Source organism: Poecilia reticulata, linkage group LG15, assembly GCF_000633615.1.
Source record: "Poecilia reticulata strain Guanapo linkage group LG15, Guppy_female_1.0+MT, whole genome shotgun sequence".
NCBI classification, from domain to species: domain Eukaryota; kingdom Metazoa; phylum Chordata; class Actinopteri; order Cyprinodontiformes; family Poeciliidae; genus Poecilia; species Poecilia reticulata.
Genome location: NC_024345.1, coordinates 12,041,931 through 12,069,723, shown reverse-complemented (window position 1 = coordinate 12,069,723; position 27,793 = coordinate 12,041,931). Strand labels below are relative to the sequence as shown.

Genomic DNA, 27,793 nt, shown 5'->3' with positions numbered 1-27,793 from the left:
TATATTATTTTTTTTGCACTTAAAATATAAAATGTAATTTGTTTTTTCAAGTTCTGTTTTTCTGATAATCTGTCACGTTTACGATTAAGCATAAAGGTCCATTTAGAAACGACAAAAAAAAGTTTTTGCAAGTTATTAAAATTATGGTACGTAGCAAAGCATCGTTTCAGAGCATAAACAACAAAGCGGCTCTGCGTTTCATCCTCACAACGTTCCCGCTATCGTGCGCAGCTCTTAGCAAAATGTGTTTCTATGAAAGTTGTTCACGCCTGTGATTCTCCAGGTTCCCAGCCCAACGATGAGACGCCTCTGGGGATGGGAGCCACTCTGGACATTCAGAGGCAGCAGAGAATGGATCTGCTCGACCAGCAGCTGCTACTGGCCCAGTACAACGAGGCCCGGAGGAACGTCAGACGTCAGCCACAGGTAAGACTCGCACACGCACACACGCACGCACGCACACGCACACGCACACACACCAGGAGGTCCTCAGATCCACACACACAAGGCTTTGTTTTTGTTTATCATTTATATTCTAGTGCCATGAAACTCTATAGCTGTTTCTGGAATCTGGAAAATCCCTTTGTATACGTTTTAATAAAAGGTTATAAAAACCAATTAAACCTAAATGAATAGGTTTGTTACCTTTGCACAGAGTTGGGTAGTAATTAATTATATTTACTCAATTACATTTACTTGAGTAACTTTTTGAAAAAAATTACTTTTATGAGTATTTTTACTATGCTGTACTTTTTACTTTTACTTGAGTAACTTTATTATAAAGTATATCCAATCTTACATGAGTAAAATTTCTGTATTCTCCACCCACTGTGAGGAGCTTCACTGAAGGAAGTACAAACATGTTTTAATCAAAAATTCACCAGAGACACACACCTGCAGTTTCTGCTAAAATTTCAGAAGTTTTTTTTCTTTTTTTTCACTGAAAGAAACTGATTTAGAAAAAAAAATGTTTTGCCTTCTTTTGCTTTTTTTGTTTTTTCACTGTTTCTATGAATTCTTCTTTTGCTATTTTTTTTTTTACTACTTTTGTGAATTTTTATCATTTCCCCCCCCCCTTAAAATACCAAAATTTCCAACTGACATTACATTTTGGTCCATCTGATTATGTCAGGGTGGGCTGCTGCAGTGGACCAGGTTATTTCCCTCTTTGAGACACAGAGGACAGAACAGACCTCCAGTCCAACCCCACCCTGAGGCCCAGACACACCAGTCCACACAACCTCCATTACTGGAAAACTCTCCTGTTGCAGAGGAACAGGTGGCGCAGAAAAACCCGACGTCCTGCCTGATCTGTGTCAAAATGACTGCCAGTTTTATTGGCGTCCCGCTCTAACTGTGCAACTTTCCACAGGTTGCCCGGTTAGTGGAAATGGGCTTTTCCAGAATCGACGCCCTCGAGGCCCTCAGAGCTTCAAATAACGACATTAACATGGCGACCAACTTCCTCCTGCAGCACTGAGGAGAAAGAACCAGGGGGTGAAAAAAAAGGAAAAAAAAAAAGAAAAGGGAAGAGAAGAGGAATAAAGACAGCACATGAAAGCAGCTCAGCAAAAATAAATGAGAAAGAGAGAAAAGCTGTTGCTCCGAACCAAAGACTGGGAGTGCTGGAGAATTGGAGAGAAGTCAAAAGAATATTTTAAGAGATAAATTGCAGGCAGCGCCTCTGCTCCCTGATGCAGGGTTGAGCAAAGGTAACCCGAACTGAGGCCGACCGCAAATTGGTTCATGGAGAAGTGTGAAGCACAAGGCGAAAAGTGGCATTGCTCTCTCACGGTCGTTATAGAGGAAAACTGAGGGCTCTTAACATAAGGCAGATACATTTGAGCTCAAACTGCAACGAATCGCCTGTCAACAACACAAGACATGAAGAAGATTTTAGCTCTCTACAAACATTTACGTAGAAAATACCAGCTCTATTACAGGCTTGAGACAGACCCTTCATGTGGAGACCATGTTAAAGTTGCACATAAACATTTCTATTTATCTTGATGCCACACGATACTGTTTTTCAAAATGGCTACTTTGTGAGTTAAAATTTAGATTTGCTCCTTACGCTAATTCGAAATCATGGGCGGGGGGTGAAATGCACCGGTTCTTTAAAATAATGCATCAGGATGTTTTTGCGATTTATGTCTCGGCTTCATGCTGTAATTGATAAACTGGCACCTTTGGCCAGTCGTCGTCACGCAGACGTATGAAGGGATCTGAACGATGTGGGCATCGCGACCCATTTCACCAGGATTTTAACCGCACCGGTGTTTGTTGGCAGAGATGTAGCAGAGCTGAGCTTTTTCCTGATTTAGACGCTAGAAGCAGTTAGCCTGACTCACACTTAACTTACTGAGCCACACTTCTTCAAGCCGACTGGTTTGGCTCAGTCGAGCTCTGTTGCCGTGACGCTGGTTAGACGGGCTTTCTCGGGGTCTGCGTGGCCGCTTCTCGTGTCCGTAACATCGTATCGTGCGGCGCAGAGCAGAGCAACCCGTTTCGGCTTTATTTATTTCGTCTTAAAGTGAGTTTGTTTTTTGTATTTTTCCCCCCCCCCCCTCTGTTGGCACTCTGGTTTTGAGTCATCAGTCTTAAGGGTCTGTTGGTATTTATTATGCAATTCCATAACGAGAAATTTATGGAAACTTTGCACTGCATAGTACCTGCTCTGTGTACTTGAACATAGATGCAAAAGATGTTATATTGCAGCCACTGTGTATTGATGTCAAAGACAGATGCTGATTTTATATTTTGTGCATAATGTTAATTATATATATAAATATATACATATATATGACCACTGAACTGAATCTTTGGTGTTTGTGCCATTTTTGAGAGCGATACTGTAATAAATGGCAGAGATGAGGGATTTGTTGCATGGACAACGTTCTGTTGTGCTGTAATGATTCAAATTTGATCTGTGAATAAAAAAAAACAAACTTATGAATTTCTTTTTGTTCATTTTGTCTTTACTCTCTTTAATATTTTTTTTTACATAATTTTACGTTGCTTATGAATAATTTAGCCATTTTTAACCATAAAATTAGAACTGCACCACCACAATCGGAAAAGTTAGATGTTTTTGAGCAGTGAAGGCACCATATGTTGACATCATGAACTTACAATAAAGTCACAGGAAACACTAAAGGAGTGAGAAGCTTTTTAAAAGAATTACAACCATTGTGTCTGTCTCTGATTCACCCTTTATAATAAATTTAATCATAGGCCTATTCTCATTTTCAGTAAACATTTATTTTTTCTATTTGGAGCAAAACTTCCAAGCCTCAATTAAAAACAAACACTAAGCTAATATTTAATGTTTTGACTACGTGTTTCTTTTATAAATCACTAATGTTCAGCTGTCAAATAAATTAGCTTTTTGTTACTCATGGGCTTTCTAAACTAATTTCTTTCATCTCTGAAACCTGGCCACAACTCCCGTGGGTTATTTATTTTTAGCTGTTGCAGTACTGACTTTTAAACACACGGTGGCACTCGTTTAATAAATAAAAATCACTGGCTACTGTTAATCCTTTGTCCTGAGGACACACCACTGCATATTTTGTCAGCTACCTGAATGATGTGCTTGTTGTCTTCTGCTGCTCTGATTTTATTTGGCATCTGAAAAGAAAAAAAAAAAACTTCTTTAAAAAGCTGTGGAAAAAATAGCCATATAACATGTTTTTTTATTTTAATTTTATTTATTTATTTAAATCACCATACGACCATAAAAAGCCTCTTAAATAGATTCACATTAAACCTTTTCGTTCTCAGCACTGTGATATTTTGTAGAAAAGATTGTGAGTTATTTCATAATCAAACTGGATTTGATACGAGCATCAAATGTGGGTTTGTACTTTGAAGAAATCATCTCAATAACACAAATTAAACAGCAGCAATTTAACACTGAGGTACACTTTGATGAATTTGGGAAATCGTGACTGAATTAAAAAAAAAAGAAGAAAAAAAAAGTACCCAGGAAATGTGACGCTCTATTTGGTCGCTAGGTGGCGACAAAAGAGGCAGATCTGAGGTAGCGTTGCTGGGTTACATCGCCCTGCCACACCCACCGGCTCACAGACAGCGGCTCCAGCAGACAGACACGCTGCAGGGTGGATCAATTTCAGCTCAGAAGATTTATGCACATCCTCACATCAGAGTTTTAAAATCTTATGATACCCCTAATATTTTCTGAAAGCACACGGGGAAAGTCTTTTTTTTTTTTCTTCTTTTACATAAATATATATTGTTGCTGTATGGCTCTGAAAGAGCAAAAAGAGCTCAGAAGAGCAGGTAGGCTGGAGACGATTTTAATGGCTGCTGGGCTGGAAAACAGCTTAAGCCAAAGTAATCACGTGGCTCTGAGTGTTGCTGCTTTTCCATGTTTTTACAATGATCCTCCGTTTTTTCAGAACATTTCTTTATAATGCAACATAATCTTACATTCTTCATCAATTGTAATATAAATGAGTCCAAGGTCAAGTTTGTACACAAGTCACTTATATTCCAAAGCAAAAATATTTTTCAAATTAGAATCTTTTATTCTTATTATTTTTATGTGATCCCAAATCTTTCTGGAATTTATTGTACTTCACTGAGAATTTGAGGAGCAAATGATGTGATGATGATGTGTGATGTTCCCCCCTTCATCTGGCAGAAAAGCCATTATCATTTATTGTACACCCAGCCAAAGCCTTGGAAAACATCAGCACTTTTTGAGCGTTATTTGTCATTCCAGGTTATTCGCCTGTGACTCTATTAGCCAAGGCCTACTGTACTACATTATGATGTACCGCTGCTCGAAAGAAAAAGCATCTCTGTCGAGGTCACATGAAGAGAGGGGGTTTCGCTGCTTAGTTGGATTTATGGTCAATTATTACATACAGTTGAAACCAGATATGTATATACACCAATTTTTTTTTTCTCTTGCTTCTGGTCAGTTAGAATTATATAAATTATTTCTATTTGCTAAACGACAGTAAACTTAGCAAGATTTTTTTATTTTTTAGAAATTTCTTTTGTAATTTTCTTCATATTCAGGATGTCACATGTATTTGGTCAGTATCGGGGACAGTTTGCTGGAGTTCTGGCTCGTTCCTCCTGACAGAACAGGTGGAACCGGGTCAGATTTGTAGGCCGCCTCATCCGCACACGCCTTTTCACAAATTCTCCACAGGGTTGAAATTGGGGATCAGTGACAGCCATGCCTAAATGAAACCACTTCAAAACCGCTTTGACTGTACTTGTAGGGTTATGACCAGTATGCGAGCAAGCTTTTACTTGCTCCAATGTTCTTTTCTCATGATGCCACCTATTCAATGAACTGCCACCCCCATACTTCACGTTTAGAGTGGTACGAGCATCTCTGTTTTTCCTCTAAATGTAATTATAGCCAGTTTTTCAGCCAGTGCTTCAGTTTTATCCAACCACAGGTCAAGTCTCCAAAATCAAACGTCTTCGTTGCTGTGTGCATCTGCCCATTGCAATCCGGCTTTTCGTGTTTCCTTGGACATAAAGGCTTCTTCGTCGATGACTGGCCCTTCAGCCCATGTCGATACAGGACGTGTTCCACTCTGGATAATGATACAGTCTTAACGGCTTCAGCCAACATCTTCACAAGGTCTTTGGATTTCATTCTGGGGTCTATCTGCACATGTCAGAACCAAAGGACGTTCATCGCTGGGACACAGAACCCGTCTCCTCCTGGAGCATTATGATGGTTGGACATTCCCATCATGTCTATGCTTGCATATAATTGTTTGAGTAGATTAAGGCGGCACCTTCAAGCATCAGTAAATTGTTCCCAAGGAGGAACCAGGCGTGTGCAGCTGCACAATTCTCTTCCTGATATCTTGGCTGATTTCTTTTGACCTTCCAAATATGAAAGCAGGGTGATCTTAAGTAAACCCGCAGGTGCGCGTCCAACTAACTCATAAGCGTCATTTTCATGTGGCCGATTCGTTGTTCAAACCTATAGAAGCACCAATAAAACTGTTTTTTTTTTTTTTTTACTTTTTATTTTGCTGGACTTTGCATGTGGGTTTAGTTAGGCTTGGCTGGAAACCTGAACCTGATCTGAGTCAATGGGGGGGAATCCAGGAGTTCAAAAGCTGGAGTAAAATTCAACGTTAGGAGGTGGAATCTGATCTGGCTCGATGTGGAGCAGAAAAGGCAAACAGTAAGGTATGCCAAAGATGTTTTCCTAGAGTTAATACAGTGAACGAGTTTTCCCGTGTGAAGAAGGGCGCCATTATCCGTATCGACGCCTCGCAACCCGCCGAGGGTTAATGTGTCACTGTCTGTCACGCTAGAGAGGCTAAACCTTCAAAAACAAACCTAAATGAAAAATCTTGCATCACATTAAAGTTTATAAACCGGGGGTGCGGGGGGAAGTAGATCAAGGTTCACGCTTCCTCTTGGGAGGCTTGATTAGAAGAACGTGTTGTTGAAAAATCTGGCTGTTTGTGTAAGAACGGCAAATAAAAAGCCCAGTTTGCACTCTGCAACAAGCCAAGCAGGAGATTCAGTAAGCGTGTGGAGGAAGGTGCTGTGATCCATCCCGAGGCTGACTGAACCTTTTGACCTGAACCTCCGCCATGAAAGCTGATAGTGGCAGAATCATGCCGTGGGGCTGCTTTTGTTCAGCAGGGACGGGGTACGCTGGCCAAAGCTGGAGTGAAGAAATGAGGGAAAAACCGAAAGAAAACCTGTGGATATTTTTTTGTGTGGTGCTCCATCTCTTCACGTGGCAAACAGCTGTTTGGTTTCTTATCGCAGATTTAATGTCTTTTGCACAGAGGAGATGTGGATCCAGATTTAAGCTGCTGCACCTGGAGTCTCCGGCTTTTGAAGGCTTTTCACCTCTCCTCTGTTTCTTCTTCTCCCTCTTACTTGTCTTCATTTTGTGCGGATCAAAAAGCACGCACGCAGGAGCGCAAGAGCGTTCTCGCCTTGGTTTTCATTTTTGGGGTTGTTACGTCACTGCTGTCACGATTAAACCCAGAAAAAAGTGAAAAATGAAATCAATACGAAGAACCCAATGCTGTTTTCCTTACCACCAGGAAACAGCATTGCCCTCGTTTAAATAATCAGCGTTTACTAAGAAAATCAGTTTTCTTGTTTACATGCCTGCTGCTGCTGCTGCTGGTGCTGGTGATGGTGAGCACGTCTCACTTCAAACACTCCGAGGTCATCACCAGCTCCAGCGCCATGTTCCCCCCTCACTAGCTCTGTTGCCATGGTGAGCGCATGTGGTTTTTGTGTGGTTGCCATGGGGACCTTGTATTACAGCCTGCCGCCTGCTCTCATCATGTTTCTGCACGATCATTTGTATGCCTGCTGTACGCCGATGCTTAAGAAACATCAGAGAACCGCCCTGCAGGACCGCCTTTCTGTGGAAACATGCCTCGTTTATTCCTGTCGCTTTTTTCTCCCCCCCCCCGCCCCAGTGCATGGAAAAATACCAAACCAGCTGAACGGTGTCTCTCTCTTTCTCACTGTGACTTTGCACGATTTATTTTTATTTCTTTTGCATTTAGGATGGGAGGTGTGGGGAGGGAGAAAAAAAAAATGACATCAAATGAATGCGTGTCATTTGCAACAATAATGTTCTTATTCTGTTTCTGAGCGCAGAGTTCACAGACTGGAAGGCAGGGATGCCAGATGCCTCCCACTGATACTCAGAATAATATGCAAGCTTGTGCACTTTGAGATAATGGCACCATGTGTTTGCTTGATTCGCTTTAACAATTGCTTCGAAACAGCTGCAGACAAAATCTTTCACACTATGCGTTGCGCACTCCAAGATTTGTAAATGCATTTTGTACGCTGGATCAGACTTCTGAGGTCGTGCAGCTGCCACTGTTTTCTTTCACTCATTTTTTTTATTTATTTTTTTTTATGTGCAACTTCTCAGTTAATGGAGCGCAGCGTTGTACCTGCCCTGCAGGCCAGCGAGAGGTCTGGCATTTCATTTCCATTGTATGCCACTCGTGATCTGTTTAGTCTGAGCTCGCTCGTGTCACATCAAAAGGGAAGCAATTTTCTTTAATCATCAGGGTCTGGCTGAGTTCACTGCAAAATATGTAGGCTTGCAAAACCTGCAAATCACAGATTTCTCCGAAAATCTGCGTGCACACATACCTAATATTTGATCACAAGAAACATTTATATTTTTAATTAAATTGTCAGTATTTTTGATATTAGGCAAGGAGTCCAATATATGGAACTAAATAGGTGCCATCAGGATTTGACTCAAAAATGTCTCTGAAATTTGAATGTCATATTTGTACTTACTTTTTCAGGGTTAAAATGTGAAAAAGTAAGTACAAATATACAGCATTCAAATTTCAGAGGAATTTGTAATTCAAATCCTGATGGCATATTTACTTCCATATAGAGGGGATCAGTTTATGACTCTTCTGAGGTGATAAGGAAGCCTGAGTTGCATTAGTGGAGGATTGTTGGGTCTGTTGTCTCTCATCTTCCTCTTGACAATACTCCATACACTCCACAGAGTGGACCATATATTGGTGTTTTGGCAGTGTGGACAGGTGCCAAAATCCTGCTGAAAAATCAAATCAGCTTCTCCACAAAGCTCGTCAGCAGAGGAAATTGTGAATCACATGAATCGACCACTCAGCAACAACACAGCTCTTTTTCTTCTTCCTGCATGCGTCTGTGTCTGTTGATCTTTTTTGGATTGCTTTCCCTGTGGAGAGTAACAGTGATTCTGTTATTGGCCATATGTCATATTCAAAATGTCTAATAAACCTCCCAGAAGTCATGGTTTTCATTTGCTGTACTTCGTAGCAAAATTAACACAAAAAAATCTTTGAAACATATCGTTCTGTATGTGTGTGAGAAATATGGATTATTTTTTTTCTGACACATTCATCTGTTTTTGTGATTTGGTTGGAAAGGAAAATATGTATTTTTCCAACTTTACATGCAATTCGGTGTAATGGTGTCACTTTTTCAATTGAAATATTGATACAGATCAAATGTTCTATATTTTCTGCTTCATTGAGACGCAACAGTGGAAAACCAGTCCATGAAACCTATTCAGAAGGGAGACAGGAGTTAGTGCCTTTTCCCCCTCCTCTCTCTCTCTCTGACCCTCAATGCCGTCAGGAATCCCTCCTCTGCATCCTCTGACCTTTAATAAGGCTGCCTTCTCCTGTAATTGTACACACACAAGGTATGGCATGAGCGGCTGCTTGGTGGGTTTTTGGGGGGTGGGGGGGTGGGGGGCGTTTATTTTTAAGTACCTGTACACTAGCTTGTTTCTATAACCGTAATGAACACAGAGTTCACATCGAGACCCCCTAGTTAACGTGATGATGGAAGTTTTCCCCTCCCACCTCTCCTCTATGTGAACACTCCAACAGATCCATTACATCCGAACCAGAACCAGCTTCCCCTGAACACTTCCGACGCTGTCCTGACTGTGGAAGCCTCCAGCTGCTGGCGCATTCATCATGGAGGCTTTGAGCTGATTCCGCCTGTCTTTCTGCACCGCTGACAAACAGCAAGCAGACTTTTCCTTGACTCAACAGCTATTAGGGAGGCGTTTCAGCAGACCGCTGTCCCCTCCTCCCCCACTCTGCCCCGTGCTTTCTGCCCGCTCGCTCTCAGACCCGGTCCAGTTTTCAGCTCTTGTCAGTGTTTCTAAGTTGTGAACACTGACACGCTCTGTTCGAGAAAGCCAGTTCAGTAATTTTGCGTAATTAAAATGCCATGGGTGGAAAAAGTGGATCCAAAGTTGGGAAACACATTTGATCTGGGAATTAAGAAAAAAATAAATACATTAAATCCAGTTAATCTAGGAATGAATTTACCAAAAAGGCTGATGCAAAACAAAATTACTAAAAAGCAACTAAGATTTTACTGAGGCTAAAAATGATAAAGAAAATGACAAGTAAGTTGAAAATATCCCAACTCACAAAATTAATAAAGAAAAAAAAATTAAATATTCACTTAAGTCAAATTCACCAAGTGAACCACGTCACTGCATTATTTACATTAATTACAAACAGACTAACTTCAATTTCTGCTCACTGCTATGACTTTCTGCTTGCAGCTAATGAAGACAAGACATTTGAGATAAGAATGTCAATAAAAAAGCATTCTTAGTAAAGAAGAAGTACGTTTCATACCTGTCTAAATGTTGCTATTTTCAAAAATATACTTAGTCTTTTAGAGAATATGGATTATATTCATCATAATCCATAGTCTAATAGTTCCAATATGTGCAAGAAAGAAAAAACGAAGCCAGACAAGTTAATATTTTTACAAATTTACTATCAAATGTCCCAAAAAGAAACTGCTGACCTCATACTAAATAAAGAAAAGGTCTCAGAGAGCTCGTCTGATTTTATTATAGGGTTGAATTTGGTGCACACCAATCTAAACAAAGTTTGAACACATTGCTCACATCATGTGATACGCATGTGTGATTTCAATCATTTTACTTCTGTTGCTTGGATTTCTCAGTGCCGGAAAAGGTGCAAGTAAATTTGTTCGTATGCAAATAAAACTACACATACTTTTCGGGGAGTTAAACTGTCATAAAATGACCACAACCCTCTGATTTCAAATAAAAAAACGATATTTTTTTTCAACTAATCATACGTCCTATAAGTAAAAGCTAAAATTAATGCGTGGTTATTTAATCAGATAGTCAAAAGTCAAAGCGTTGGTGTTTCACCGGACAGAGCTTGGATGTTTTTGAATAATATTGATCACGTTTTATGTAATATAGATTCTGTGACACTCTCTGTATAAATAACAAACATCTTTCCCCCCCATTCTCTGCTATTCTGTCTTGTCTGCATGTAGAAGCAGAACTTTGATCACCACAGTGCTGTGAATATGATAACACACAGCTCACAGTGTTTTTTTTTTTTTCTTTGTATTTTTTTGGTCATGTTTAAATACAAAAAGATCCCCTCTCCTCCTCCCCCCCACACCCGTCTCTGTGCTGATTCACAACGGTCCGGAGCCAGCCGGCTCTGGAAGCTTGTCTCCATGGAGACAAGGGTGGGAAGAGACGAGTGGCGATGTTGCTGGCAGAACAGCAGCACCGAATCAACCATGTGTTTCACTATGTGTTTGGGTGGATGTGTGGGCTCACCAGCGACAAACACGGAGGGAGATTCCTCAGCAGAAGCAGCAATTGTGTCGTCTAGCAGCAGCAGCGCGCGATGGGACCTGTCAAATCCAGCAGACAGCTCGTATCAATAAGCTTTGGTGCTTTGGTCCACGTTGATCGATGGTGCCCGTTGTGCCAAGCAGAGAGTGTGACTGATTTTGTACGTCAGTCGTGTTCTCAGATGTAAATTTGCTCCCTCAGATGTATTTACATCTGAGGGAGCAAAAAGGTACATTTATCAAACAGCTGCCAGGGTGTCAAAATAAAGGTTCAAGTCACATCTTTCATTCTTTAACGCGGCCGGGGTTGGCTACAAGGCGAGAAAAAATGTACAATCAGAAATCCTTAGAGGGATCTGAATGAAACGTAAGAAAAACAGCACAAATGCGTAAAAACACTTTAAAGTATTTATGTCCTGTGATTCCATCCCCCTTCCCATCTCGTCAACCTCAGACCTCCCCATACTTCGATGGGATTTTACATCAACAACAAGTACAACATAGCTGTGAATGTTAAGGATAGTGATGCATTGTTTTCAAGCTTTTTTTACAAATGAAAAATTGAAATGTGTGGCATGCTTTTGTATTCATCCACATTTACTCTGACGTCTCTTGACTTAAAACATGCACCCACAGGCCCTCAGATGTACTAAACAGCACCGTGGAAACCGAGGAGCGCAGAAGACGTGGAGACGTTCGGCACATGATTAGTTGAGAAACGACATCCTGAAAATCTCACAGAGCAACAACCAGGTCTAAGTCCAGGAGAGGAGCTGCGTTGAAAATTGTTGTTTTCAGACGTTTTCTCCTTTAAATCTGAACGAGCTCAAACAGTTTCGCAAAGAAAATGAGGTGGAAACGTTCTAAATGTTTGAAACTGTTAAGAGACAAACAGTTTAAGACTTGTGGCTGCAATTGCAGCAACGTTTTGCTTTACAAAGTATTTAATCAGGATTCTGACTATAAATGCCAGCCACATCGTTAGGAATATTACTATTAAAAAAATAAAGACACGCTTTTTCTTGCACTTTGCAATTATGTAATACACTTATTATTCCTGAACAACTTACTGCTATTCTAAGTAGGGACAGAGAATGCGTTTAAGAGTTTTAATCAGACCAATAATTTTCAAAATTTCTTACTACTTGCCTCTTTAAATGCTACTATTTGTCATTTTACTTTTCACCTTTTTTTTTTATTTTTAGAAAGAAACGGAGCTGAAGTGAAATAGTGGTGACACAAAGCTTTCACACAGAAAATGCTTTTTTTGTAATTGACCTGCTGCTCACCCACCTCACTAAAAAACGTCTGAAAGCTCTGACGCCAAAACAACAGAGAGGTGGAAATGCCAATTTAGCAGGAGGTGGAAAGTGTGGGGAGAAACAGTTAGTCATTGTTTAGGAAGGGTTGAGAATATTTATGCAAAGTGTGAAGTCCCAAGGGCTTGATTTTTCCAAATTTTATGTTACGTGACACTGACGAGTGCTTCTAATTTACGGTCTAACCTGAAGAGGTTAAACACAAGAGACAAATTATTATAGTCACCGCTTTGGGAAGTTTAAGGTCCTGTGTAAGACTTTTAACTTGGTCAGTGTCTCAACTTTATCCCCAGCTAAACCTTTCTCCGTAATCACATCCACAGCTCTCTCCTCAGTTGTTGCATGTGGTGTTTATCCTTAAAATAAATAAATCTGCAGAATGTCACGCTGAGAAATGTTAGAAAGCCTATCCTTGAATTTGAGCATTTTTATTCACTGGAAATTTTATTTTTAGATTAAAGATTATTGTTTTTACTTTAGTAATCAGTTTTTTCTTAGTGATTCTAATTCATTATGTCTATTTCTTGTGTCTAGTTGTTTTTTGTTAACTCATATTTAATTATGTTCCTTAAGTCTACTCTTTCTTTAGCGTTAGAGTTATTTCCCAGTCCCCTATCTGCTGTCTCTCGCCCCCTGTGCCATTTTCTCTCTCTCTCTTTCTCTCCTTACACCTGCAATCAGTTAGCCAATCAGGCCGGGTCCATTGTCCCACATTCACTCTCCCAGTACTTAAACACTTCCGCTCCTCTCACTTTTTGCTGGTTACTCCCATTATCATTTTGTTTCTGGATTCCTGTGTTTTCCTCTGCTGTGGCTCCGTGCGTTTCCTGTGTCTCCACTGTTTTGGTTGTAAGTTTTTGTTCTTCGCTTTTGTCATACCCTTAAATAAACCTCTGCGCCACTTCAGGAGCAATCTAATTAATAAATAAATGTCACCTCATAACTTCATCTCAGTAAAAGCAGCTGCTCTGTGAAAGGCTTGAGAAATGGTTAGAAAACGGCATCACGACAGGCCAGGATACAACTCTGAAAATGTTAAAGAAAATTAAGACTCTAAAGCAATATCACAAGGTATTGTCATTACCCAAAAATGGAAGAACTATAGTGTAAATAATGATAAATGCAAACCATTTTTCTACTAGTTATAGAAGCCAACAAAGATCATGTTAAACTGGGCCCAGGCAAAGCTGTCAACTGGCCTGGAAAAAAGTATTAAGGTCGGATAAAACCGTGGCTGACTTATCTGGCAAAGTAGGTTGTAAAAGTAAAAACCAAATACAAACAAAAAAAACTTAAATGCATGCTGTTAGAAAACTGCATGATGTTTCGGGTGTGAAAAAGGGGAATGAGAGAAATATTATGAAGCTTTTTGCACACATTAATTTGTATTAGCCCAGATTTCCAATCAGGGTTAATAACATGTTAATATTATTTTTATAACACTTAAAAATCAAACCCTAGAGACATAGTTTTTCTTGGCAATTTAGCAATTACTAAAAATTAATGCAGCAATTTGTTTATGACAAGAAAGAAGAAGTTGCTGGAGAGAAAAACGAAACATCAAAATGACCTTTTTCTCAACTTTAGTCTTGCAAAAAACTTTCTATTTTTTTATTTTTATTTTTTTTACCTTTAGCTCATCAAGATTTTGTCAGAAGTATTTAGTTGAAAGAAGGTTTGCTGCCAGTAAGACTAAAAAAGCTGCAGGCTAGTTACATTCCACAAATTCTTTCCGAAATGAAATCCTTTCGGGGAATCAGTCGCTGGATGTCAGACTCAATTAGTTAAAGATTTGTAAAATAAAGGTTTTAGACTCAGGCCTTAAAGATACAAACATAAACATTTGCGATAACCTGACAGCACTGAGGTTATTTGGTGTTTAATATGTTAATAATTACTCCAAACTGGAAAATCTTGAAGACAACTAACATATTTTTCATCACATTAGGACGTTTTTTTCCCCCCTTAAACAAACATGTAGACTTGAGAAAACACGAAACCCCTGAGGCTCAGTGGTAATAATTCATGTTCCTTTCTTGCTTTGGCAGGTCAGACTGCTGTGCACTTGATCAATTATCTCATAAAGCGACGCGCAAGTAGAGCAGAGAGCTTTTGAAGTTATGAAACAAAATATTTGGACGATTATTTTCGTGAGACTGTGGAAGAAAAAAGTTCCACCATCGTCCCGAAGGCGGTACAGCGCATGGTTGGTGATTATTGGTTCTGTTACGAAACAAAGAAAACAAACTTCAGACACGTTCTGCAGATTTTGGCACACTTTGCTGGTGTCGATTTGCTTTTGCTTGATATGTAATTCGGGTTATTTCTTAATTTAATTCTTTGTTGATTATTAATTTATTAGTTTTACCCTGTAGTGCTTATTACTTATCGATATCAGTGTAACTACTTGTGCTGTAAAGAATTAGCTGAAACTAAAATGCGAACTCCAGAAATTTGAGTACTTATCAAGTTATCAAAACACGAGCACCGATCGAGTACGTCTGTCGCTTTATCCATGGCTACTTCAGCGTTCAGTACCTGACATGTTGTCCGTTTTAGAGGCTCCCACGTACTCGAGTGTACTTCACTCCGCAGAGATCCACGAGTACTCGAGACAGACTTGATGCAAATTCAAGACTCGCAAAGGTCAATTTTTACAACCAAGTATACAAACTCGTTGTTGCACAGTAAACTGCCGAGCGGCAGGAAACAGTTTTCACCTCGAATTGTTTTGGACAAACCTCTGACAAAGGTTAAGGGGGCAAGCAAAATAAAGTAACCTTAACTGTTCTTTTTTTGAAAACTTTCATCCATCCATCCATTTTCTAAATAGGCAACGCTCCAAAGGGGGACTGATGCCGACCTCCTGTAAGCAAATATGGGCTATAAATGTTTCTAAATCTCAATTTTAGCAAGATACAACGCTATATTCTGTCTGCATGACATCTCTAATGTCATATTGTTCCTCTCATCACCTCATCCATTGGTCTCTCCCTCTGCCTGCTGTACACAAAAGCAGCTCTTTTAATGCGGTTCTCCATCTTCTGGGAATGCTGTCAGGAGCATAATGGCCCATTAAGGCAAGGAAATATAACTCTTTGCCGTTTCAACATGTCGAGGTACGCAGTAATGGTGCTGCGTCCTGAGTCGTGGGGATGATTACAATTCCCAGCATAGATGGGTCGGATCCATTTTCCGTCTTATCCAATAGTTCCATTACTCAGCTGCTATAGATGTGGAGAGCAAACAAGCTGCAAAGCATCATTGATTGTCAGGATTGTTTACAACCACAACTGTGATTATTCTGCACGGCCTTCAGGATGCTTTGGTTTTATAAAGTTATCAAAATAGAATGGATTTTTTTTTTGTAGCCACAATAATAAAGAAATTCCAAACAAAGACCAAAGACAAGTTTTAGTCATCTGACGCTCTCTGATTTGCGCTTACTTGGTGTTGTTTTAATGCCGGTGTGATTTAGATCCAGTATTTCAGTTATTTATTAGGTTTTATTGGAAGCTTATTGCATCTGTTCCTCATTTTTACAATAATCTCACATGTTCTGTGTGTAATTTAACCATCGGCTTTTCAGTTCTGACAGTCAGTTCAGGTACTGGCCTGAGCACATGAGCAAGTCGGACAATATGAAACTCTTACAAAATTACAACTGCAGAATGGTACCTTATTCTCTTCAACATAACATGTTTTTTTTTGTTTTTTTTTTTTTTACCTGTCAGTTGCTTAACTACATTTTGTCTAAAAGAGTTTGGATCTATACTTAAATGTAATGGAGGACGATTGAACAACTAAAACTGGAAAACATCAGCTGAATTTTTGGCAACATCACCATAACTGGAAGATCCTAAAAAAATAATAATAAAATAAATATGTGCTACAGGTGTCTGAACTTCTCTCACACTTTCAATTTACTATAACACAATGGTTCATTTCTATTTTATATCGCACCACTCCTGCGCTGTTATTACCTTATTTTGGGAGTATCCCCAATATCATGATAGCACCTATTGTGCAAAACTAAGAGTAATTAGAGGTGTTACAGTCCTCCCCTCATGTCTGAAGATGTTTGCCTGTTCTTGTTGCGTATTTCTCCTCTCCTGCTCCACCCTTACAGCTTCAACATGCTGAGGCTCGATTGACTGGAGAGGCACGCTCTGGACATTGCAATGTCAGCACCAAGCACTGCAAGTGCAAGACTCTCAAACCTTCCCTTTGCAGTTTGCAGACCACACGCAGTACCGAGACAAACACACATCTTTGCCAAACAGCCATGCTTCCACTTAGGAAAAAAAAAAGGAAAAAATAGACAAATACAGATGCCTCCCAGAGCATGCACTCCTCACCCAGAGGAATGGGAAAAGCCTGAGCCACGGCCCAGATAAAACTGTCTCAAGGGTAAAATCAAAATTCAGAAATCAATCGTTGGCTTTTTGTCGTGTTTGCGCTGCTTGTTGCATCCACTTTCAGTGGGATGACATGCTGCTGTGATGAAAGTGGTTGCCAAGAGGAACAGTAAACTGAATAATGCAATATATATATAAGAATATAGATTTGTTTCTTAGAAAGATAAAATGCATCTCTGCTACATGAAGTATTTTATTTTTGTTTATTCAACACTAATGAATTAACATTATGATTCATGCAGACTCACTGAAGTAAATATAACAAACAAAATAAATGCATTAGAGTTTCTTCAGGGGTAGATGACCAAGAAAAATAAACAAATACTGCCAGTCGTTTTAGAGCTTTAAAATGTTTGGATATGTGGCATGAATGTCCAGTTCGTAAAAATAAGTAACAAGCAAAAACACTGATTGAATTAGACGGACAGATTTCATATTCCCAGAATAATGTAGTGGGAAGATTTTCTTTTCTTAGCAGGGACAGATGAAGCCGGTCAGAATTGAGAAGGATGGAGGACGATCCTTAAAAAAAAATCAACAGCACTGAGGTGCAGGTTCATTTTCTTAAACCTTAAACATACAGCTATATCTTTCCCTGTAAAACAAATCAAAACTGAAGCATCCTTCACCTATCACCTTACATTTACACACTACTTTGTGTTCGTCTTTCACTATCACCCAAAACTCCTATAAAATACATTAGACCTTGTTGCCGTGTGTTAAAGTTCAATGGATATGAATAACTTTGCATTGTTACACTGTGATGATGTCTTTCCCCTCTAATCCAAATATATACGTGTGCATAGAAGCTAACTTTATATATTCGTCTGGTGGCTTGTTGCTCTCATTTGTTCTCTGAAGCCACTGAGTTACCCAAAAATATTTTTCCAAATGGTAAAATCATCAATAAAACTGGAGTCCTCTATCCCCTCAGCTCTTTATCAGTCAGGAAGTACCTGTCTGGACCTGACCTGATTACAGAGAAAGTAGGTCTGATTTAACCTTCGCTGCAGCTGAATTACCCCAAAAGGACTCAGATGTGAGAACAGTCTGGGTTTGTGTTTTTTGGAAAGGACTGAAACACTTAATAAAATCTTTCTTTTATAGAGGAAAATAAATAGGAATATAAAAATTGCATGTGAGTTGGTATATAAATGTTTGATTAAAAAATTTAATGGATTATTGCTGACATTTACTCATCCAAAACTGAAGTCTTTTTTTTTTTTTTTGCTTAATGCAAGCTAATTGAACTGTTTGAGTGAATAACTACTGAAACATTTGTTTGACATTTTATTGCATTGACCCAGATGATATCATCTTGCGCATAATTGCTTGAAATATTAAAATTAATCTATTTCAGGAGTCTTGGATGAGTCATTTCTGAATTTAATTTTTAGAGCGCTGCTCATTTTATAAAGGATGCATCCATCCATCTATCCATCCATTTTCTTGCACCCTTTTTCCCTCAGTGGGGTCAGGAGGGTTGCTGGTGCCCATCTCCAGGAAACGTTTTGGGCGAGAGGCGGGGTCACCCTGGACAGGTCGCCAGTCTGTTGCAGGGCAACACAGAGACACACAGGACACACAACCATGCGCACACACACTCATACCTAGGGGCAATTTGGAGAGGCCAATTAACCTGACAGTCATGTTTTTGGACTGTGGGAGGAAACCGGAGTACCCGGAGAAAACCCACGCATACACAGGGTGAACATGCAAACTCCATGCAGAAAGACCCCAGGCCGGGAATCGAACCCAGAACCTTCTTGCTGCAAGGCAACAGCTCTACCAACTGCGCCACTGTGCAGCCCATAAAGGATGCATATTTTTTTAAATTTATTTTAATTCTTATTTGATGCTTAAAATGCTACAGCGTCATGTGTATCGTCACTGCTATCAGTTTGACCAGTTGCTGTGTAACAAAAGCATGCTAAATGGATAATCTTTATTTGAGAAATCCTTTTTAGTAATTGGTCTGCGAGGTCTTTAAGTCAGATTTGTTTTTCTTGCAGATTGTGACGAAGCGTATAATCTGGATTACGGCAGATCTGTCTGCTTCTGCTGGGAGATGGATGGGTTTATAATGATTCAAATTGCATTTTTGATTCCTATTTACGCACAAGTCACTTCATAAGCAGAAGCTGGAAGTTGCAGTCTCTTGTATTTTGTGATTCAGAGCCATTGCTGAGCCGGAGCTCTGCAAATTTAGGAGGGTGCCGTTATTATTACTATTATCCGTTTTTGACTTTCTTTTAGGCAAACTGGAGCCTGATTTGCACGGTGCGCATTACATTGTGATTAGACGACAGAAACCCTGGGCAGAGCTGTCTGTCAGCCTCTATCTGGCCTCTGCTCAGAGCACTTTGATTAGAAATGTTCGATCGTGAGCGTGATGGATGTGAGAAGACACTGTAGAGGCTTGTGGGGTGGCTTGAGCTGCAGTAGTAGCTGACGTTGCTGAGTTACAGCTGTCATCAAGATTTCTCCCAACAATTTTATGCGCATCAACAGAGCCACAACAGTGGGAACTGTCTGGTGCTGAAAGCTACTAAAATGACTGGAATCAGAGCTAATTTATCCACGAATAACTATATTAACATTCCAACCTCAGTAGTTTAAGTGGTGAGGGTAAAAAATGTTGCTGAGTGTTGCTTATTTCATCAGTTACTTAAAAAAAAAAATTTGTTTTACAATTACTGTACACATCCTTTTGGATTTTTGAAAATTCATTTGGTGACAGGAAAATATAAACCATAACGCAGTAAGTCAGGCACTTAAGCATTTTTTGTACATGCTACAAATATTGTGAGAATTACAGTAAGTGCAAATTTGGCCTCTGCTGGAGAATTCAAACATTGCATCCAATTATAACAATTAATCTCATTCTACATTATTCAGACGCTCTGTCTGCGTCGATGAATACTAACTCTCCTCGGCTATTTTCAATTAATTCAACTAATGATGAGTTGAGAACTTAAACACTCTTATAGGCAGTTTGTGGAACATTTTCACCCTACATGGTCAGACAATCATTAAGTATGGCGGGAGGGAGGCAGAAAACGAATGTGATGTTATTCCAAAAAGCAACCAACTCTGTCTGCATTAGTGGACTATAAAAAGGTGAACCTTTCATCCCAATGTATATGCATTATACAAAGTCCAGAAACTTCAAAAGCAGCCATGCTTTACTTCACAGATGTGACAGGACTTAAGTTTCCTAAGATGAAAGTTAAATATGTTTTAGATATAAATTGTGTTTCCAGTGTTTTGTGAGAAGACATTTTGCAACACTGAGAAAAACTTCTATAGCTTCTTCAGTAACATCAAAACATTTTTTTACAGCATTTACAGTTAAATATAAACAAAACCATTTCCAAATCATTACATTGTTTTCAAAAGGCAACATTTTTTATTTAATGTCTTTTCTCCCCTTTTCACAGCTCCATAAAGAAGGCGTTACGTGTCTAACCGTATTTTAGATCAAAGTCACATTAATATAAAATATATGATTACAGTCAAAAGATCACCGTCTCGTCTCGTGACATTGTCTGGTCTGCGCCACAAGGACAGGACTCCAATGCTGACGGATAGTGGAAACACTATTTTCATTTAGTAATTTAGAAACCATGGCTCACGGTTAACACGAGCGGTTTCTGATCAACTTTCAGCAAACGCCAGGCTGCGTTTTGCTAAGCATTTTGTGAATTTTCTCACATTTGTGTAAAGTCGTCATAAAGGTGGGACTACCCAATAATACTAAGTGAAAACCATGAATCTGTGTTTATTATCTTTATTGGATTATTAAAGCTGTGTCCTGTTTTGCATATTTATGAGTCTCCCCTGCCTCACATATGGCAATCACATCCTTTCTAGGTAATTAAAGATGACATGGGAACTGTAAGCCAGTTAATATTGATCAGTAATTGCAGGTGACCAGAATGACTGATGACCATGCAAATACAATGCTTACTGTAGTAAAGATAAGCTGTTTAGTGCACTCTCTGCCGCTCCATTGGTTTTAGTCTTCATGAAGCCTCCTCTGTGCAGACAAGGGAAATCCTCCGTGGAAACTGAGTGCATGTTGTTCAGCTGGTATATACTGTACCCGCATTAGCAATTTCCTTCTGCTTAAATTGTGTTGGTTTCTCATGGTTCACACAAAGAACAAACACATTGGGAATTACTTTAAATCTTGCATAAAAGTGAGGTTTTCCCTGCGTGATTCATGGTGCTTGATAAATCCTAATAAGGGCCCGGCTGATGGAACTGCCTCCCGGCAAACAATAATAAACACTGTCGTCGCAGACGGGGGAACAACACACACCAACGGAACAATGTGCACAGCGGCGGCAATATCCATCACAATGGCCAGCAGAATCAAATGTGCACATATCAACTTCGGTTAGCAATCAAACCGGACTAAAAGAGGATCTCTCCAGGTTTGGATTCATGTGCGGTGTTGTGTAATCCTACGTGAGGGCGGCACGGTGAGGAGAAGATGACAGTAAGATAGATGAGGGTTGTCATTGGACGACATGAAATGTTGCTGGGTCTTAGCTTTTGATTTCTCCCTGAATAGTGAAATGCAGGATACCTGTAATAAAAGCAAACCCTGGATTCAAACTCTTTCTGTTTGACTAAAGTCAAGCTTACAGTTTTCCCTCAGGTACAAGGTGTACTTTTATTTGATGTGGTAAACACACGTTTTCTGCTGGGACTCCAGCTTCAACCACAGTTTATAAAGAAATAGGGTACTTACCAGGCTTTAAAAAAAATTATCCATACTATTTGTGTGTTTTTGCGATAGTTTTATCCATTGTTATTCCCTTGGTGACCTTTTGACCTCTCTAGGCTCACCACTTGCACTTGTTTGACAACTGGAAAAGGCTTGAGCAGCCTGTGACGCTGAACTAGGGTAAAGATGTTCCCGTTGGGAATATTTTTGTCAAAAAAAAAAAAATATCAATTTGAGGTATTTCAGATCAGGCATTTGCAGATGAAGAGTCCAAATACATTGTTATATTAACGTTAAGGTCAGCGTTCCTGATGTAACGTTACATTTGAAAGAATATTGCATGACAGGAAGACTGCTGACCAAAAAGGACACAGGGGCTTTTCTGTCATTGGTGGGCTGGGGAGATAATAGTGGGACGTGTGCATCTCATTGCATCTGGCGTAAAACAATGACAGCATTTTAGAAGAAAGAACATCACGATAATAGGGAAACAAGTCGCCCATCTTTGCCGCCGATGGTCACATCGTTCCGTTGGTGTGTGTTGTTCTCCGACGATTTGTTTGAAGAGGTTTCAACAAGTCTCAAACTGTTTTCCTGAAGAATCCCTGTTGAGTTTACGTTTAACAGCTTCAGCTTTCGCTGCTCTAATTTTATTACTTGGCTAAGCGAACAGAGACAAAAACACAAAAAAACAAAGCATATTTAGCAATTTTTAAAATCATACTCTACTGTTTCCATGCTGGGGTATCCAGGCCAAACTGAAGCTTGCCGGAGATGGCAGCTCATGAGGAGGAGCGAGGGCGAGACGACGGGGTTAAAGGCAGCGTGGTCCCCTGGAATAAAGAAGGTGTTGTTCGCAAGACAATCGCAACAAATCTCTGGTTCTTCTCTTTGCCTCCGCCTGCTCCCCGTTTGTTTTTTTTGTAGTTTTTTTCCAATCCCTTTGCTTTACCATCCTCTCCTCAGCTCCTTGCTTTGACTGTTTGACTAATATCCCATTCTGCCTCCCCCCACCTCCCTCCTTCTTCTCTCATCCTCATTTCCCACCATAAATTCTCTCCTCCCGTTTTCCACTCAGCACACCCTTCGCTCTTCTCTCCTGTCTCGTTCCATTTCATCCGGTTTTTACTCTCTCCATTCTTCCTCCTTCCCTCTGATTCCTACTGCCTCATTAGAAAGAGCTTCCTCCATGAGTGCAGCTTTCTGGAGCTCAGAAGATGACGTTTTTGTTTTTTTTCATTTGCCATTGATTGGATTATTGTTTGGCTAGTAGCAGTACTGAATGCATGTTGCATGCCAGCTGTGTTTCTCCTTCCAACAAAATGACTTTTACACACTCCGGCCCAGTGACTGAGTCTGTTCCAGTTTTTGGTAAGCTGATCCCGCTGGCAGAAGCTACCAGAGACACTTCCTTTTCTGGAAGGACCTGATGCATCGTGTCAGTGATCCTCTGCCTCTTAACCCCGCTCCCCCGTCACCCCACCTCCTCTCTCTTTCACTCTATCTCTCTGCCAGGCTGTCTGTGGAGAGACTCGTTTCATTTCCCAACGTCTGTGGAGAGAGGAACAGCAGAAGTCAGCCGGTCGGCAGAGTGAGGAGATTGCGTGGATGACGCCTCTTTCTTCTCGTTCAGCCTTTCCTTTCTGCCACCAGTAGCTTTCTCTCTTCTCATCCACCATCTCTTTCAATCTAATCTCCATCTCAGTTATTTATTTTTTTGTATTTTTTTTTGAGAGAGTGTCTCCAGTTTTCATCCTCAGGTAGGCAGCAGCACATTCCTCCAGCAACACGCTCCTTCCTTCTACTTTCTTCTATTTTCTCCTACTTTCCTTAGAATATACCAACGTCCTCCTCCACCTTCTCATTCTCTTCCTCCATCTCTATTTTCTCCTCTTCCTCTGCCTCCACACCCTCGCCTGTGAGGGTGCTGGTGAGATTCGCCAATTGTGCTCACCAAAGGCAGCAAGTGGGAGTGGACCTCAAGCAAACCAGCAAGGCTTGCTCGCAGAAAGTGTGTGCCTGCGTGCGCTTTTGCAAATGTGGAGAGGAAGAAGAAGAGAGGAAGAGGAGGAGGAGGAGAAAGGGGAGTAGGTGGAGTGGAGGGAGTGAGAGAAAGAAAAGCATCAGCACAGTCTTCCCAGTCTCTCCTCTTTTCTCACACTCTACCCCCAGTCTGCATGGGAGCGAATCTGCCTCCTCTGCTCCTAAATGGACATTTCTGTGGCAACGTTGAGTCGCTGAAGGCAGCTCCGCTCCACAAGCTCCTACATGCTGGATTTTAACACAAGTGGGGAGCGGAGAGGAACTGGGGGAGATCTCTGAATATGAGTGATGAGGCTAAGGAGAAAGCAGGCGGCGGGAAAGGAGCCCATCGCAAGAAGAAAGGCAAAAAGGTAAGAGAGCGGAAAAGCTTCCTTTTAGCTCTCTGTGTGGCTGGGTTTGTTGTGAACGAAGTCTGAGGTTTCTGCTTGAGGTGCGCCTTACTCGCAAGGTGGGCAAGGCAAAAGTGGCCGAAGACTTGTTTTGATCGCTTTCAAACTATTTTATTTTCATTTGCTGTCTCCGACCACCAGGTTTTGTAACAGGTGCAGGTTTCCTGCCAGTATATTTAGAAGCACGGCGTGTGCGTCTGTTTGTTTTTCTCTTCCATTACTGCCCGTCTTCTGTGCGCGCTCTCAGACGGAAGGAGAAATATGCGCTCAGCCTCACCTGGAATGCTACCAAACCAAGCTGAGGAACCGTACATCAATCACCACTTATTATTTTCCTGATGCTGCAACTGGTTGGTCTGGTTGTTTTGTTGTTGCCGAAAATGAGTGACTAAGAGAGCTGCGGTATGTGAAGTGGGGAGAGAGAGAGAGAGAGAGCAGAGCAGAGCATGGGGATGTCCTCAGGGGTTAGGGTGGGGGCAGCAAGACGCACGTAACGCACAGGCATCTGTTGGGCTGTCAAACTCTCTCACAGCTGTGTGTGTGCATGTGTGTGTGTGCGTGTGTGTGTGTGGGTGTGTGTGTGTGCGTGTGTGCGCGTGTGTGTGTGTGTGTGTGTAAATGTGTTTGAGCCACATGCACTGTCTGGTAAACACCGTCCCGTTTTGCTCTCCCAGACCTGTTTTTAATGGTTTTATAATTGAAGGTGTTTGTTGCATGAACATGTTTTGACTTCTGACGTGGAATGTTTTGTTCTGTGATGAATTTTTCTGGATGCGTTTCAACATCTTGATTGTTTAGTTTTTTTTATCTCTCTCTTTCAAAATTACAAAAGATTACAACTCTGGCTTGCTCCAGTGCCTCCAGTGCTTTTGGGTCGACATGGTGACCCAAAAGACAAACTAGTCCAATTCATATGTAGTCATTATTAATAATCTTTACTGGTCCAAATTCTGCTCCAATCAATTAACTGCATTACAGCATAAGATTTGTTTGTATTCTCAGCAAGATGGGACATATGGCACTTTACCAGGGTGTCATTGTGACAGGGGATGGCATGAATGTTCAAACACTGATAAACAAGTGATCAAATTAGTAGATCAAGTTGAATTCTGAACATTTGCTTATTGGTAAATATAAGCTAGGCTTACAAAATCATGGGAGTGGAATCCTCCTGTGTTGTGCACAATGTAAACACACACACACAAAAAAAAGAGTCTAGTATTGGTCCTAAAATGGGTTTCAAGTTTGTTTCCTAATCAGCCCTTTCTTAGAGAGCTATTGCAAAGTTTGTTTGGAGTTTATATGTTCAACTGCCGTTCAAACTATAGTACTGAAAATTGATCTCTTAACAACACTGTGTAAATATATGAAATAAAAAGTCATTTTCTGATCTTTTGTCAACCTTATAGGATTAAAAGTATGATATGGATTTATGTGAGCTACTCTACACTCATCTTGGGTTGCCCAAAACTTTGTTTCAGGTTTCAAACCTATGGAGAAAGATTTTTTTTTTCAAAACCCAGTTATAATCATTAAACCACTTGTCACTTTTTCTGGCAAAGAAGGAGGGGCTTACCCAGAATGTCATTCAGGCAAGAGCTGTTAATGACTGCACTGCAATACTTACTGAATTTGCAAATTCACATAGGTCTCATCATGGCCCAAAGCAGTTCTATTAGGCAACAAGTATTCCAAAAGAACCTCCTTTTCTAAAATACGCTGGGAATCTTGTTGAGGTCCATGATATCATGACTCCTTTAAAGAAAAATACACATAAATCACCCTTCTTCCATCTGCAAGTCTAAATCCCACAGAGAAATGTTTGTTCACTAGAGATAATCCAGGATGTGCTCCATCTAAATCCATCTAATTTTTTAACTGTTTTCAAAGGAGACCTTTGACATCAGGAAGTCATAGAATGGAGAGAAAACCCAAAGCATAAAGACAAAGACAGCAGATCTGACACAGACACATTCAGTGTGTTCCATTAAATAATTTATAGCAGTGCTCAGTGGTTTAAAAAAAAAAAAAGCTGTCAATCTGGTTCCTCTCACTAGACTTATGTAAAGAAAATCTTTTAACACTGCTGAAAGAACCAGCAAACAAATACTTAATTTAAAAACATTTATTTATGTCTAGATGAATATTTGATTTTCTTCAAGTACTTCATACAAATTTAAGCACCATTATTCACTCTGCTCATAAATATTTTTTCATCTTTGCTCTTTACGGATCACACCCTCTTTTGACAGCTTTTGCTCATCCGGTCCTCAAGGCACTGTTTTTTGGGTATTTAAAATGTTTTCCTGATTCAAAGGAATGAATTACCTCAGCAGTTCACCATCGAGTTCTGCAACATGAATCAGGTGTTTCGAATAAGGGAACAATCTAAAACCTGCAGGGAACCCAATTAACCCGAACTCAAAAAAAAAAAAAAAAATGCCTTTATGGGTTTTATGGGCGCAAGAAAGTCAGTATTAATAGCAATGTAATCTCCTGTAGTGAAAAACCAGTAATTATTACAAACATTTCTTGTAATGTTATAAATTTTGAATGTGCTAGCCACAGCCACAAGAAAAATGTTCATGTTTAAATTATAATTAAATCACATATTACTAAAAACTTTGTTAGAATTTCCATCCATCCATTTTCTTTACATGGGAGGGGTGCTGGTGCCCATCTCCAGCTAACATTCTGGGCGAGAGGCGGGGTCACCTGTCTGTCACAGGTCAACACAGAGACACACAGGACAAACAACCATGCACACACACACTCACACCTAGGGACAATTTGGCCAATTAACCTGACAGTCATGTTTTGGGACTGTGGGAGGAAACCGGAGGACCCAGAGAGAACCCACGCATGCACAGGGAGAACATGCAAACTCCATGCAGAAAGACCGGGGCTGGGAATCAAACCAATAACCTTCTTGCTGTAAGGCAACAGCTCTACCAACTGCGCCACTGTGCAGCCCTTTTTAGAATATGTTCTCATATATCTGGGCTCCCATTCTTGTATGAACCTGTTGACTCTTCCAAAATATGACAGATAACATCGAAGGAAACCAAAGTAACTGTTTAATGAGCTCCTGTTGGTAATCATTGTGTAATGAGGTCAAGTAAACCCTTTTCCTTACTGTAGACTACGTGTATAAAATAGAAAATTACCTTGAATCATTGGCAGTCAGAGCTGGTATCCATGAAATATCGCATGTTGCAAAGGACCATCCAAAAAAGCAAGAGATAGCAAGATCAAAAAGGACAAAAAGACCTGACCTTATTCAACTTTACTTTACATGCAAGTAAAAATTGTGTCAAAGGTGGACATCAAACCGCCACCAAAGCAGGACTATATCTGAGTGTGCTGGTACTCAGTCCAAAATGCATCTCTACTAGATGTGAAAAAGCTCCAACAACGATTAAATCAATAATCGAAAAAAAAAATCTCAGTAGGGATACAGGCGCTAGCTCAGAGAAAACAGAAAGTGTGAACGTTGAATAGGGCATAATTTCAGTATCATGAGGATTCTACAGTTGCATCTCCCTTCCCTGTCATATGTAGATAAAGAAGGCTAAATTCAGCTATGGGATTAAGTCGGAGGCCCAAAGTTCTCACTGTTCTCCCCAACAAACCTCGACCCGTTATCTCCCGCTCACACACGCGTGCTGCGGACCTCGGCCCTGAAACTGAGAGCAGCAATAAGTAATACATATTCATGTTTACTTTCCC

At 40.3% G+C, this 27,793-nt stretch overlaps 1 protein-coding gene and 1 long non-coding RNA gene across 2 annotated transcripts in view; one reads left to right on the top strand and one right to left on the bottom strand.

Moving 5' to 3' along the window:
• The window catches only part of ubac2 (UBA domain containing 2), a 5,993-nt gene extending 4,343 nt beyond the window's left edge, over positions 1-1,650 (top strand). The window contains exons 8-10 of the mRNA XM_008429264.2: positions 284-426; positions 1,133-1,279; positions 1,373-1,650. Coding sequence (XP_008427486.1) covers positions 284-426; positions 1,133-1,279; positions 1,373-1,480 — 398 coding nt within the window. The 3' untranslated portion in view covers positions 1,481-1,650. The remainder of the gene's footprint in view (positions 1-283; positions 427-1,132; positions 1,280-1,372) is intronic.
• Positions 1,651-2,560: 910 nt separating this feature from the next.
• Positions 2,561-11,591, bottom strand: LOC108166920 (uncharacterized). Its single transcript, XR_001777310.1, has 2 exons — positions 11,144-11,591; positions 2,561-3,630 (listed from the first exon to the last, which is right to left on the bottom strand). It is a non-coding gene; the product is annotated as an uncharacterized LOC108166920 (long non-coding RNA).
• Positions 11,592-27,793: the final 16,202 nt, after the last annotated feature.